A 15516-nucleotide genomic window follows, 5' to 3' on the forward strand; every position below is an offset into this window, starting at 1 on the left:
CCCCACCAGGCCCGAGCAGCTTTATCTGATTATAGAGGGAACTTCTATAGGAGCTTTTATTGAAAGGAAGGGTTCTACAGCTAAGATTTTGGAAAATAGTGCTGTAGTCTAAGTACAAACCCTTTCCATTACATAGATAAAGAGCCTGAGATCCAAGGAGACTGGCCAAAACCTCAACCGAATACTGTGCCAGGTCAAGGGAAGAAAGACAAGGGCCATGCATATCAACCAACTGCCTAGGATCACCTTTGTGTAATAGGAATTCTGAAGGACTGTCTCCCATGCTATGGTCAGTCAGCTTTGCAAAGCTCCTATAGAAAGATAAATGCAAGATTCCTTGACGAATGCCACCCACAGAAATTTTGATGCAGATGCTTTCTGGTTTGTCCATACAACAGGTATAAGCACTCTGCAAGTATAGGTAACAGTACATGCTGCATGTAGTCTGGAGCACATTAATCTCTGGTTTATCCTCATCACTCACAGTCATCAGGCCTCCAACGAGATCACTGGTGTGAGGATCTTCGTCTTTGGTGCCCAGCTGAGGGGAGTACAGTTCTGTGGTCCGTAAAATTTCTAAAACTCTGTCCAAGGCTTCTGCTACTGTAACAGGGCTGTTTTCTTGGGCTGCATTAATTATATTTATAACCTAAGGAAGTAAAGAAAGAAAAAATTTGAGGTCATTAGGATTCTACTTCCCATATACCTGGAATCCAAAAGAAATCAGATGATGACACATTGTTTTGAGTGACTGGTGCCTCCACGCCACCACTCCCTTCTAATTGAGGAATGCTGCTCACCCACCCCTTTTGGTGTCTCTCCCACCTCACTGACTACATTTCTCCAGGCTCCTTTGCTGGTCATTCTCCTCCAGCTCCCTTACAGGGTGGAGTTCCTCAGGGGTTGATGCTGGGCCTTTCTCACTCTACAGGCCTCCAGAGATGAGCTCTCATTTCCGTGGTTTTGGACACATCATCTGTATGCCAAGGGCTCTCAAATTTATATCTCAGCTCTGAACTCTTTTTGACCTTCAGACCTGTGTATTCAATTGCCTACCTGACATATCCATGGGAGTATCTTACATGTCCAAATCCAAACTCATTCTCCTCTCCCCAAAGCAAGCAAGTAAACAAACAAAAGGAAGAAGAAAGACACGGAGCTTTGCTCCGTTCTCTGACTTCCACACTGCAGTAGAAAACCGCTCCTGTCCATCCTGTGCTCAAAGTAAAAGTCTGAGAGGCCTTGGTTTCCATATCACCCTCCTTAATTTCCCCACCCTAACAATATAATTAATCACCAAGTCAGACTGATTCTACCCCTAAATATCCCCTGATCTGTTATAATCCTAGTACAGCTAATACCATTTCTTGCCTGAAATTCTGGAAAAGCTGCCTAACTGGCCTCTTTTCCACTCTTGTCATTCCCAATCCATTCTCTGCGTAGCTGATCATGTCACTCCCTGCTTTAAACTCTTCCGTGGTTTCCACTGCACCAAAACGAAAATATAAACTCCGTATGGCCCAACTGGCCAGAATGAACTGAGCCCTGCCAAGCTCCACGTCACCATCTCCTCCCTCTGCTCTCCAGCTCCAGCCACTTGACTTTCCTTCAGGTCCTCAACTGTTCTGCTCACCCCAGGCTGCATCCCTTGCTGTGTCTGCTGCCTCAAATCCTCTCTCCCCTCTCGTCTTCTATGTCTCTGCATGCCTCGGGTCTCACGTCAAACATTACTTCCTCTACAGACAGACCCTTCCTGATCACCCCTCTCACCACCCAAAATAGGGCCCTAATCTAATTTCCTCTCATAAACTGTTTTCCTTTACAGCAATTTTTTTGTAATTTATAACTATATTTATTTTTTGTGTTTCTTTAATATCTTATTTTCTCTACTAGACTGTAAACTCTATGATATCGTGGTATGTCATTCATTTTATCTCCAAAACAGCCCAGTGCTGGGTAACCCTGACTGTAGAGTAGAGGCAGCACCTGCCACTCACCTTTGTGATGGGGGCCTCGATGGTCATGGAATGGATCCTTGCCATGGATGGATAGCGACGGTTCTGCAGGCTTGGCGCTGGGGAGAAGTCAAGAAAGTTGTGTCTGGTGTTGGCGCTCAGCTTGGCTGAGTGCAGCGAAGAAGCCCATCCTGAACTGGGGGCCTGGCTCTCAAAGGACTACTGTCCCCACAAAGCAATGAATTCATCCATCTCTTAATCCTGAAAGGGTAGGAGCTTGGCCACTGCTTGGAAAGGATGGTCTGGCCTGGGACTTTGGTGACAGGAAGGCCTTATGAGTCCCAGCCCACAAGGGGAATTTTAGAGAAGGTTGATGGGATCTGGACCCCATCCCAAGAGCGAAATGATCCCACAGGACTCACTTCCCCGTAAGTCACCAAAGCCCATCTTGGGCAGTTCCATCACTTTCAGTCCTTAGCCACTGGCTTGTAACTGGTAACTGTGCAGTGTGGGAGGGGAGGCATGGTCCAGGTTTGGGGCGTAAATGGAAAGGCAAGTGATGAGGGAGAGAATGAGCCCCTTCAGTATGAATTAGGCACTGCACATCTCTGAGCCTTTAGGTTCTTAATACCCAGAACCCCTGGTGGTTCTAGTTCTAATCAGTAGAAACTTACATTTTAAAATATTTTATTTTTTTGAATAGGTAATGCTTACATGTGGTTCAAAATTTAAAAGGTAGAAGCTTTACTTTAAAAGCACTGTTCTCACTTTCCTACCACTCCTCTGAGAGACAGAATCTGTATGTTATACCTGGGATCACCTAATCTAGCCAATCCCAACAGAGCGGCCTGCTGCTCAGCCCCTCTGTGGTCCTCTCTGCTGCCAGGGCAGCCACACTGCACACTCTGCAACCTCCACTCCAGCGCTCCGTAGAGAAGACAATTGCAACTCAAACCCTACTAAGAAAACTGAGCTCATCTAGATAAAATTCCTTCATTATCCTTTCCATCTACAATGCTGTATATCTACATCCTCAATCCGTCTGAAAATATTTTGGTCCACATTCCTTACATTCTTGGCCCCAATCCCTTGCATGCCCTGTGATGTATCCATCTTTCTCTGTGAGTTATCCATCTCAACTTTAATTCTAGTTCAGCTACTTCCCTCAGACTCTGCTTTCCCATTGTGACCTGAAGAACTGAAAAGTCCCTCACCTTCCTTTCCATTTACCCCCTTAAATGACCACCCCACTTCTCTCCCTCCAACCGGCACTCACATCCCCTCTTCATACTTCTAGAATCTGTCCTCATTTGCCAAATAAACACTCACTGAATGCGTGTTCTCAGCTCTTAAACTCTCTGATCTCTGTAGCACGTATACTGCTAGCCATCTCCTTCCTTCTGCTACCCTCTTATTCTTGGTTCACGTGACACTGTATTCATATGGTTCACTCCCAGCTCTCCTGTTCTCTGCATTGGCCCTATTTCTCTTGCCTCCCTCTTACTTTCAAGCCTTGGACTCAGTTCTTCTGTTTTGTTGTTGTGCACACACACACACATACACACACCTTAGAGATGTTCCTCTGCTCATGGCTCCTCATCTGTCCTCTCTAGGACTCCCAAATCCATACCTCTATCCCTGAGTAGAAGTCTTGCATTTTAGCTTCTTTGGCATTTCCACTAAAATAAAGCTTATCTTCTCCTCAATCCCCACCTAGCCATACATGGAGACTTTTTTGTTTCTGTAGATATTACTTCTATCTTCTCAGACACATAGGAATTAAATCTCAGAACCATCTTTGACTTTCCCATCCACCTGCAAATCCAATGAATTAATTAGGCCTGACTGAACTAAAAAAGTCTTTTGCTAAATTCTGTCTCAGTTTATCTGGGACAGTTTATTAAGGGACAGTAGGGTGTATAACAGGTACACTGAAAACTGGGTTTGCAGTGGAGTTGGGAAGCCAAGATTCTGGTCCCCTCTCTGCCACTAGCACCCACGTGTGACCCAGCCACTGAAACTGAGCTGCTCTGCTGGTTACGGTCCAGCACAACTTAAACCATCAAGGATCAAGCACCGAGTCATTTCAAAGAGAAGACAAACACTGTAAAAAGTAAAAAATAATTAGAAGGCCTAAAAAGTCTACTGCCTATGGGGGAAGAAGCCAGTTTTGCTGACTTGCTATTCCTTGGGGTTTGTTTATATGCTGAGGAATTCTTTTATATAATTCTTCTGTCATTTTCTATGCTTTAAAAAGGTCAAGAAAATCTGAAAAACTTCTTACCATCACTGCCTCGAGATGATATCGATTTCACATCAATGGACTCCCTCCTCCTGCTCTTGTATCTGAATGAATGAGACTCTAAGGATTTCAGATGAGTAAGGGGAGTGGTTAGTTACCAGCTTATTCACAGGTGAAGTTTGGACACATTTCCCCGTCATTCTCCAAAGAAAATCAAGGTCACTTCTTAAGCACTATAAAATATTTTTAAGAAATAGGAAACTATTTTTTCTTCAAATTTTCACCACACACAGAATTTTCTGCCATATTAGTTGTAGAACGATGCCTGTCCTTGTGGCACCACATTACACCATGGAAACGGGCTCATGATCAAGGGATCTTTTGTCCCACTAATATCTCTTGTAAAATAAACATTAAAACTTAGGGGAAATTTTTGGGGGTTCATTCTGATATGAAGTACCAATACACTTAACTAACTGGATAGGGAAGGTTCTTATTTGAGGAAATAAATACTAGTGAAATCCACAGAGAGTTGATTTTACTTGGGAAACTAATTTGGACCAATTGTAAGCCTTTTTTTCTGAAAAGTTGAGCCTCTAGAGCAGTGGTTCTCAACCTTTTTAATGTCGCAACCCTTTAATACGGTTCCTCATGTTGTGGTGACCCCCAACCATAAAATTATTTTCGTTGCTACTTCATAACTGTAATTTTGCTACTGTTATGAATCGTAATGTAAATATCTGTGTTTTCCGATGGTCTTAGGCGACCCTGCTAGCGGTTCTCAACCTGTGGGTCAGAACCGCTGCTGTAGAGCCTAAGACCATCGGAAAACACAGATATTTACATTACAATTCATAACAGTAGCAAAATTACAGTTAATGAAGTAACAACGAAAATAATTTTATGGTTGGGGGTCACCACAACATGAGGGACTGTATTAAAGGGTTGCGGCATTAGAAAGGTTGAGAACCACTGCTCTAGATGGTCTTCTATGTTCTTCTAAGGATGTGATTTCATCAAGTGATGCAAACTGCCAATCCCAGGAAGGAAGAGAAGAAAAACAAGTCTTATAGTCCAACAACTTGCAAAAACTAAACTCTCACTTTTGTCTCCATTTTCTGAAAGGGGGGTGGGGTGGGAAGCACTTAAAATTCTGCATAAGTCTTTACAGACTTTGAATTTAACACTCAAAATGTGCTGTTCCATTACTGCAAGATCTAAGGCCACAGTGCCATGCCAGCAGTGAGGACTGGGGATAAAAATGTCAGGGCTGCAGAGGTGGCTGCAGAAACATGCCTTGTCAGGGTGTATGCTTCTGGTGGGGACCACGCATGAGCAAGGAGAGAAACTCAACTCTAACAGACCTGCTCCACTGCGCTGAGACGGGAGTCAGACATGCAGCTTCCAGCATTTCTCAGACCCAATAAATGATATTTCAAGAGAGAAAAAACGAAGAAATAACGCTTTTTTAAAGAACTGTCTAGTGCAGCCTTGGGCAAACTACGGCCCGCGGGCCGGATCCGGCTGTTCTATCCGGTTCTCTTGCTCTCCCCTCCGCTCCTTTACTTTGAATTTATATTAGTTCACACAAACACTCCATCCATGCTTTTGTTCCGGCCCTCCAGTCCAGTTTAAGAACCCATTGTGGCCCTCGAGTCAAAAAGTTTGCCCACCCCTGGTCTAGTGGCACAAGAGAGAGAGAGAGAGAGAAAGAGAGAGAGAGAGAGAGAGAGAGAGAGAGAGAGAGAGAGAGAGAGAGAGAGAGAGAGAGAGAGAGAGAGGTGTGAGAAAGTGTAGTAGTTCAAGGAGCAGCTCCAGAGCCAAGCTGGCAAAATTCAAGTCCCCACTATCCAACCAGTAGCTGTGTAACCCTGGGGGTGTTCCTCTGGTGTCCTGATCTGCATAGTGAGAACAGTTACAGCATCTCGTTCAGAGGCTGTTGTAAACAAGCTAATTCATGACAGCACTTGGGGCAGTGTCCGCAAAGTATTAGTTCCTGCTGGCTATTATTCATCTGTGCACTTGCACATACACCTTCTTAGGCACACATGGGTCACGTTATAACGCTGTTCTCATACTTGCTGTTTTCACGTCATAATATGCCTTAGACACTTTTCTAGATCACCTTTTTAACCATTTTCTCTAGTGTCCTAAAAAATCTGATTTAACTAAAAATGGTTAAATCAGTAACTAAACCTGAATTATATTTTTTACAGCATGAAGTGAAAGGCAGAATATTATAAAATTATCTGCACACCATTGCCTTTAATGATCTAACATAAAACATTTACTATCCCTTTGCCTATATTTGTCTTCCAGACTCTACCTTAATTTTTCTAGCCTTGAATATGAGTTTCGGTATTTCTTTATAAAGACAACTGTAGGTGGTGGCATTCTAAATAATACTATTAAAATCATATGGCATCTTTCGAACCCTCAGAAACTAACTGATCACTAGCAAGACATTCATTTTTAGCCTATTCAGGGACGTACTAATCATATACATTCCTAACATTTGTGTAGCAGATAATAATTAAATTGAACTTAGTGAAGATTTAAGATTAAATTCAAGGTTAGAGAGCATAGGAATTCCTCAAAATGTAGTTTCTAAATAAATCTAAAGTAGGAGGTTAGTTTCATAGCTATTGGCCCAGGTTGCCTTGTTGAATCCTAAATCATTTATCAGAAATTATTCAAAGATGGATAATGCTTATTCCTGATTTTATCTCAGCTAAAATTAAGAGAAATTATAGCAACAGAAATTTAAAGTTTTGAGAAATTATTCTTTAGTATAGGCCATTAAATACAAGAATTTGGTATTCATTCTCTCAACAGATACTTGTGGAATGAATTTCAAAAGCAGAAAAAAGAAGGATAAAGGACTTTTAGATAGCTGTACTCAATGGCAAAAGAGATACAGTATCACCAATTTTAAAAATAGCTATCATGTACTGAGTACCTACTGTGCGCCAGATATGGTGCTTTAATATTTTATATTTATTTTAATGTTTATTAAATATTTAATATTTATAGACACATCTTATATGGTCTTGCAACAATTCTTAAAGCGACACAGTACAATCCCCATTTTACTGATGAGGAAATTTAAACTTGGAAAGATTGTTTAGGTAGCTCAAGGTCAAAGAGCTAATAAATGGGAGAGCCCATGCTTTTCAAGATGGGATGGTTTAAATTAATGTTTTGTGAGTATTGAGTGTCTACTATGTGCAAGGCAATCCTGGGCACTGCAAAGGATATGAGAATGCTTGTAACAGATTTTGGCACCCAAAAGCCCTGAAGTGAGTTAAAATAATACTCTTGCTCTAAGTGTTAGAAGGAATAAACTAAAATATCTGAGAGAGAAGAGCCGAGAAAGAGAAGGGAAAGGTAGGGGAGGGGAGAAGGATGCTAAGTAGTTAAACACCAGGCACTGACAGATGTAATGTACATTTTTCCCCTCTAATCCTCATAACAACAAGATGAACACTGTTAATTCACTTTACAAATAAAGAAACCAAAGATCAGAAAGATCACATGAAGTCTTCCTGAGTAGGCTAAAATATGGTCCACCCTAGAATCAAAGAGAGGGACTCAGCAACAGCCCAGAGCCTGACTTGATGTGTTAGTGGCTGGGAAGCCACTAACGGGAGAGAATGTGTGCAAGAACAAGAATTTTAAATCTTTGGTAGTAGACACATTTTTCCCTCTAATCAGAGAATTCCAGACCTTTCAAATGTAAAAGTCATCATTTTATAGCTGAGGAAACCAAGGCCACGTAGTCAGTCTTGCACAAGTTATGAGGTGAGGAAATGGGAAGCTGAGCTGGTGGGCAGGGCTCCTGACCCCCAGGCCAGGGCCCATCCATGTTCTAACTGTACAGCCACTGATGCTGCTAAGCAAGGGAGGACTTGTGTGACAACAGTGCGCCTCCCTGGACTTTCGGGCCACTCTCCCATTTTAGGTTTATCTGCATGACGGTCTCCAGCCAGCAAAAGAAAACCAGGAAGGGGTGGCATTGGGTAGAAAGGGTTGCCATGAATGAATATTCAAAAAACTTCCTGGCATTCTGCTTCAGTTCTGGCTTTGCAACCTTCTGATAGCTTGAGCAATTCAGAGTACGTTTCAGACCCCACACATGCTGCCTGGGTATAAAAAGAGTGAAATTGAAGTATTCTCACCTGTCTGAGAATTGTCTCCTGAATCTCGATGAATCTTGTGAATCTGAAGTTGTTTCAAAGTTTGGTAAATAAAACAAGAGAAAGAGATTTAAAATACAGCATGAGCTATATTTCCAGCCAAACAATTTCATTACAAAACTCTGAAGACTTCAAGAGAGCGAAAAGTTGCACAGATAACATGAACAGATGCAAGTTGTGCACCAAGAAATACTATTATAAATGCTGTTATGCCCAGACACTCATGGGATGCTGAGCCCAGAGCAGGAGAGGCTCAGAGGACACACTTCCTAAGCAGGACCTCTGACCCGCCAGAAAGCTCTTCTCATTCTGACAGTCTGCAGAAACGCAGAAAGAAAAAAAGCTAGAGCAAAAATGTAAGATTTTTATAAGGCTAATATATAACCTGTTTGTAGTTCATACTTATTATAAAACTTTCTGTAATATAAAAATAATACCAACGTAAGCCTAGGACTTCTAAAAGCCTTCCTAGAAAGCTCTTCCAGTTACAGGCAGGATCAATTTGCAAATATTTCATCACAATGAGAGCTGAACTTTAGATGCAGTTTAGCACCTGGTTCTTTCTCATTATCAAATTTTCCTGTGCTGGTGGTTTTGTGCTAATGCTCAATCAGTGTCATATGATGGATGAAGTAATCAACACAGGAAAGAATACATTTGCTTTCTTTGGGGTTCTGCATTTCTTGTGTTTATAACTGAGACTCTGTTACTGGGGCACATTTAGCTCTATCACTTGTAATCAAGCTGCTTTCCTGCTGAATCCATCTACTGCTCGTAGCTCAGACCAGCTAACATCTGTAGCCACTAATGAACAGGGTAAGTTAACTCGGAAAACAAGACAGGAGCGTGTGTAGGGCTGTCTAGGAAGGATGATTAGGGTGGTTTAACAACACCAACCGTCAAAGCCAGAAGTCCCCTGTATGTGCCACATACAGGTAAAATGTCCCAGCTGGATTGAACCACGGAAAAATAATCATGGGAAATTGAAGTGTTAAGATAGGGCAGTGGTGGGCAAACTGCGGCTCGCGGGCTGCATGCGGCTCTTTGGCCCCTTGAGTGTGGCTCTTCCACAAAATACCACGGCCTGGGCAAGTCTATTTTGAAGAAGTGGCGATAGAAGAAGTTTAAGTTTAAAAAATTTGGCTCTTGAAAGAAATTTCAATCGTTGTACTGTTGATATTTGGCTCCGTTGACTAATGAGTTTGCCGACCACTGAGATAGGGGATTTCTATGAATTATTCTGCACAGCCCATTCCACATAATCACCGCCTGTGTGAGATCTTGGCCTTAATGTGACTAAGGGCTGTGACTCATTTATCCCCTAATTATGGGACCTTTTTTATTTCTTCTGTGAATAGTCGCTCTGTTTTTCCTTTACAGATAGAAACCATTTGCTACAAAGCTATTGAGTGCAGTGTGACTTTTTGATCTATACTAAATGAATACGACTTTTGCCTTGCAAATTGTTTATCAGCTGTAGTTCAAAAGCAAGTGATCTTTAAACACTCAGCTTTTCTCTCTGAATCACAGTACATCCCTCCTTTAGAAACAAAGTCCCATGGCTCCCCAGATTACACACAAAAAAACTTTCTCATGTAGTTCATTGGCCCCCATAGGCCAACTGACTGCACTGTGGGGCTCTGGGAAGTCACCATGGGCTTTATGTTCTGTCCAGATGGAAACAGAGTAAGTCCAAGGTCCAGTATGCACACACCAACCCTGCCTTTGAGATGAAAATGAACCCTGTCCCCCAACCCTGAGGGGTGGGGATGAGAGTAGAGGAAACAGGGTAGAGGGAAGAGGAGAGATACCAGGTCCATCTATGGAGGAGGCTCTGGCTTTCCTCCGCTTAGGAGTCTGCATTTGGCACTTTCGGAGCTGAACCCATATCATTCATGCCAACCCCATCACCCCCTGAATTGGCTCATCTGCCACGGATGGGCTCTCTCCTGAAGATAGCAGAGACTAGAAACACTCCTCGACCGCCTAGCTCCGTGGTCAGCAAACTGCGGCTCACGAGCCACATGCGGCTCTTTGGCCCCTTGAGTGTGGCTCTTCCACAAAATACCACGGCCTGGGCGAGTCTATTTTGCAGAAGTGGCGTTAGAAGTTTAAGTTTAAAAAATTTGGCTCTCAAAAGAAATTTCAATCGTTGTACTGTTGATATTTGGCTCTGTTGACTAATGAGTTTGCCGACCACTGGCCTAGCCGCCCAACCTTCACTTGCTTCCCTAGCCGCGGTGTGGTGGCTGTCTCAGCATCGGCAGCCCAGGACCCCATTGCATGACTCAATCTGATCCCTTGGCAAGAGCAGCCCCTGAGGACCTCACGGTCATACCCCAGCAGTGTGGGGTTTTCACTGAAGCTTCCTGAGGAAGGTTATTTATACATCTCTTCTATACACACCCCCTTTAGCAGCTAAAGATTCATTTAGACAAAAGAATTCTTTTAGAACTAAATTTTTTTTCTTGGAGGTCTAAACCCACAAATCATTTACAACTTGGCATGAACGATTCTGATACAGCAGGCAGTTAGACAGGAGCAGATAAGGAATGATAGGCCAGGTCAGAAGATAACCCAGGTGGAAAGCCTAGCAATGGGCAAAACTGGGAATGCAAGTCCTGAAGGGTGGACCTCGCCCCAAGGCTGACCTTTCCTCCCCTAGCATATCTTTGGTGATGTGGTTTAGACCCCCTGACCTTTCATGTCACTGGTCATGTAGTTCGGACCCTCCCCTGAACTTCCCTCCCCTGGCCTGTGGCTAGTCTTGTGGGAGGCCCTTAGAGGAGGAACAAGGGCCAGAGAAGAGCCTCCCAGGACTTCCTGGCAGGACTACTCCCTTAAGCATTAAGCCCTCAGGACAACAAGGTGCTGACCCACATCAAATAATCTTAGAAACAAAGTGGGGTCTGTGGACCACAGAGAGAGGTTAGGTTAAACTAGGAATAACATCCAGGCCTCAGTTTCAGAAAAGCAACAAAACCAGATGAAGCTGGTCCATCTGGCTGTCATCAGGAACAGCTGCATTGACTAATGACACCCTACCTCAGTGCCCACCAACTGGTGGAGACCACGGCCTGAAAGGACACCCGGAAAGCTGATGAATATTCTTTGGACATCCTCCCCTGAGACCTCCTCTAAAATCCCACGTTTAGGAAACAGATGAACCCCTTACGATGAAGGACCCAGCGTTCGCTCTGGCATGCTCAAAGCACACCTGCACCTTCCCTTCCCCCGTTTTCCCTCAAGGTGTACGCCTCTGCTTTCTCCCTCTTAAGTTCCAAGGCCCTTGTTTTGCCTCTGTAACTTGCTCCCTGAGGCCATGCAGCCCAACCGGCCCACTTTTTCCAGGGTTCACTTCTACCTCTGTGACCTTCTAAACAAACTTTTGCTTGTATTTGAGTCTTGGCTCTGAATCCTTCCTTAGCGAAAACTCAAGGACCAAGGTCTAACATCTGGTGCTGTTTGCCATTAACAATTCCACTAAAATTATTTCCCTGTAATTCTCAGTCAAGCTCACTGAGGAAACAGGGAAGGAGCGGTTTTGTAGTTGGTGTTCCTGGTGGGCAGCCTGCGGTGCCCTGTGGGCCTGAGGGCTGTGGGCAGGAAGACAGAGGCTATCTCTGAGAGGACTGCCACATGCTAGTGGCTTTACATTCCCAGCCTCCCATTACAGCACTCATGGGAGGGAGGATCATCCCTCCTCTGACAGAGAGAGAAACTCAGGTTTTGAGAGAGGAAGGGACTTGCCCGAGCGGCACACCTAGTATGCGCAGAGCCCAATTTCAAACCCAGCTTCCTCCAGCTCTAAAACCGTTCCTCTCTCTACAGTGAGTCCCGGAAGGTAAGTCCCAGGCCACGCTTGTGAAACTGGGGTCTGAGGACAATATCCCCTGCGTCAGTGCAGGGCATCTGTTTGAAATATTTTTTGTTTCCAAATTTTGGGGAAGGTCTGAATCTCTGCTCTCAGTAGGTTTTGTCACCTGAATTCTAAAGCAAAGCAAATCAGAATTCAATGTCCCCATGTCAGCCAGTCTCTGGAGTGCAGTGTTTTTTCCTGAAGTGTAGAATATTCCACGTATGGTAATAGCTGGGAATTTTTAGTACTGGGAATTTTGGTAATAGAGGGAAGTTTTGCAATTTGAACGCTCTTGCCCTTGGCCTGTGCTGCCCTTAAAGCAAGTCCTTAGAAGCTTCCAGTTTGTTTTTGGAAAGGAAATTCATAGCTTAAAATACCACAGGTTCCTACAAAAGTTGCTATCCTTGTGCTGCATACTTTACTTTGTTTATAAACACCTGATTATGCTTAGCTCTAAAAAGCATTTCAAATTCTGCGTGTGTGTGTGTGTGTGTGTGTGTATGCGCGTGCGCAATTCAGGGCCATCTGACTGCTTTCTTCTTAGAGAATGATAATTTAAACTTTATATTTTCTCTACACATCTATCAGAATGTCTAAAACTGAAAGGAAAGTTTGTCAAGGACGTGACAACGGGAGGGACAATGAAGTGCTACAACGATTATGAAAAAAGGTCTGGCAGTTTCTTATAACGTTAAACATAGACTTACCCTATGACCCATCTCCTCAGTATTCAGGTCCACTCCTGAGAATTTACCCAAGATAAACAAAAGCATGTGCTCACAAAACACTTTTCTACTAATGTTCAAAGGAGCCCAAACTGGAAGGAGCCCAGAAGTCCATCAACAAGAGAGATAAACTGGTAGATTAATGCAATGGAATACCATTCAGCAACAAAAGGGAAAAATTACTGATACATGCAATAGGGATGACTCAAAACATGATGATGATGAACAGAAGAAATAAAATTAAAACAGACTCAGACACAGAGAGCAGATGGTTGCCAGAGGGGAGGGTGTTTGGGGGTGGGGGTGAAAGACATGGTGAAAGGAGTAAGAAGTACAGGTTGGTAGTTACACAACAGTCCTGGGGATGTATGTAAAGCATAGGGAATATAGTCAATAATGTTGTGATAATTATGTATGGTGCCAGTTGGGATACTGGAAATACTGAGTGAACACTATGAAAAGTATATGACTGTCGAACCACTAAGTGTACACCTGAAACCAATATAAAATAAAATAGGAAGAAAAAAACTCCAAAACACTATGATGAGTGAACGAAGCCAAACACAAGAGAGTAGATATTGTATAAAGCTCTAGTACAGGCGAAACTAATATATGGTTAAATAACTCAGTACGATGTTACCTGTGAGGGTGAGTGGAGGCAGGGAGAACTGGGACCTTTTGGGACGCTAAAGTTTAATATCTTACAGGGTCTGATTACAGAGGTATACACATTTGTCAAAACTCAAGGAATGCTATACTTAAAATTTGTGCATTTCACTGTACGTAACTTTTACCTAAAAAAGGAAAGAACCCAAAAAACAACTATTAAACTCTAGTTAATAATATGCATGCTAAAATACCAAAGAATAAAATGTCCTGATGTTTGCAACTTAGTTTGAAATCTATCAAAGAATAAAATGGACTAATGGATGAATTGAGGGACAGATGGCAGATATGATAGAGCAAAATATAAGTCATAGAACCAAGGTAGAAGGTACATACATATTGACTTTCACTTCTAACTCTTCTCTACGTGTGAAACATTTAAAAAACATTGGGAAAATTACATTACATGTTCAACGGAATATGAATTGGTGGCTAAAAACTGGAAGTCTGAAATACAATTTCACAATCTTTGAAAGTAAACAAGATGAAAGGAATTGAGAACAGCCTCAATTGTGCAAGGTAAATGGCATGTATGGTCCCGGGACGCCCGAGCCTGTGCGTAAAGATGATGTTCCACTTCACACCAGGACCAGGGAGTTGGGCAGCAGCTGGCAATCGGAGAAGTAGAAGACCTGCCTTGGTAACTGCTTAATACACTGACTTTAATAATTTTACTGACTGAGCTTATGGCCCTAAACCTGATCTCTCCTCTGGGAGGAGAACTCCAAAAGTAACAATATGAAAACATCCCTCGTAATGTATGTTAAAATCAATCTTTTTTAAATGAAAAAATCATGAGACTTTTAGCAATTAAAATGAGTCAAAGCCAGGATCCATACAATAATAAGCAAGCAAATACTCGATATTTCTTTAACATGCATTTCAGAATCACCTTGGGAATGTGAATAGCATTTGGTAGAAATGTCTGCTTTTATCATAACTGAATGACATAGTGATAATAAGTATCTTATCAGTCACAGTTAAAATCACCAGATATCCTGGTATGTGAGCCTGGGGGCATCCTTGATGCTTCCTTTTCTCTCTTCCCCACATCTAAGTCCATCATCAATTCCTGTAAAAGTCCTTTCTAAATACATCTGGGATCCCCAATTCACATCTCTCTATTGTCTGAATGCAGGCTGCCATCAGCTCATCCGAACTCAGCAGTGCCCCCGATCCAATCCATTCTTTTTTTTTTTTTTTTTGTAATCCTCACCCTAGGACAGTGGTCGGCAAACTGCAGCTCGCAAGCCACATGAGGCTTGCGAGCCACGGTTTGCTGCTCTGTTGACTAATGAGTTTGCTGACCACTGGGATAGGGGCTTAATCACAAGGAACAACAACAGCCTGTAATTATTGGAATCGAGAGTCTAGGGCAGTGGTCGGCAAACTCATTAGTCAACAGAGTGGCAAACCGCAGCTCGCGAGCCGCAGTTTGCTGACCACTGCCCTAGGATATTTTTTCATTGATTTTTAAAGAGATTAGAAGGGAAGGAAGAGGGAGAGATAGAAACATCGATGTGAGATAAACATATCGATTGGTTGCCTCCTGCATGCACCCCTATCAGGGCCGGGGAACCTGTAACCAAGGTACATGCCCTTGACCAGAATCAAATCTGGGACCCTTTAGTCCATAGACTAACGCTCTATCCACTGAGCCAAACCAGCTAGGGCTGTAATTCTTGATTATACAGAAGAGTTCTGGCTTTGATGGAAGAAAATTCTGATGAAAATTTTCTAACTCAGGCTTTATGTTGTTTGGTAGTTTTGTGTCTCTCCCATCCCCCAATATTATGAAAAGGAATAAAAACTTGGTTTAGATGAAGAAAAATACTATTATCTTAATTAGCATAGCTTACAAAATGGATTTATT

At 42.8% G+C, this 15516-nt stretch overlaps 1 protein-coding gene across 6 annotated transcripts in view; it reads right to left on the reverse strand.

Moving 5' to 3' along the window:
• Nucleotides 1-15516, reverse strand: part of PDE8B (phosphodiesterase 8B) — a 220763-nt gene that overhangs the window by 19861 nt on the left and 185386 nt on the right. For all 6 annotated transcript variants that reach the window (XR_013961211.1, XM_080680280.1, XM_080680281.1 and 3 more), the window contains 4 exons: nt 8376-8418; nt 4240-4317; nt 1998-2074; nt 485-649 (listed from right to left, as the gene is read on the reverse strand). Coding sequence is in view for 5 of the 6 variants with exons in the window: in XM_080680280.1 (XP_080536406.1) it covers nt 485-649; nt 1998-2074; nt 4240-4317; nt 8376-8418 (363 nt within the window). In the remaining variant the exon portion in view is untranslated. The remainder of the gene's footprint in view (nt 1-484; nt 650-1997; nt 2075-4239; nt 4318-8375; nt 8419-15516) is intronic.

This window comes from Plecotus auritus, assembly GCF_963455305.1.
Source record: "Plecotus auritus genome assembly, chromosome: 7".
NCBI classification, from domain to species: Eukaryota; Metazoa; Chordata; class Mammalia; order Chiroptera; family Vespertilionidae; genus Plecotus; species Plecotus auritus.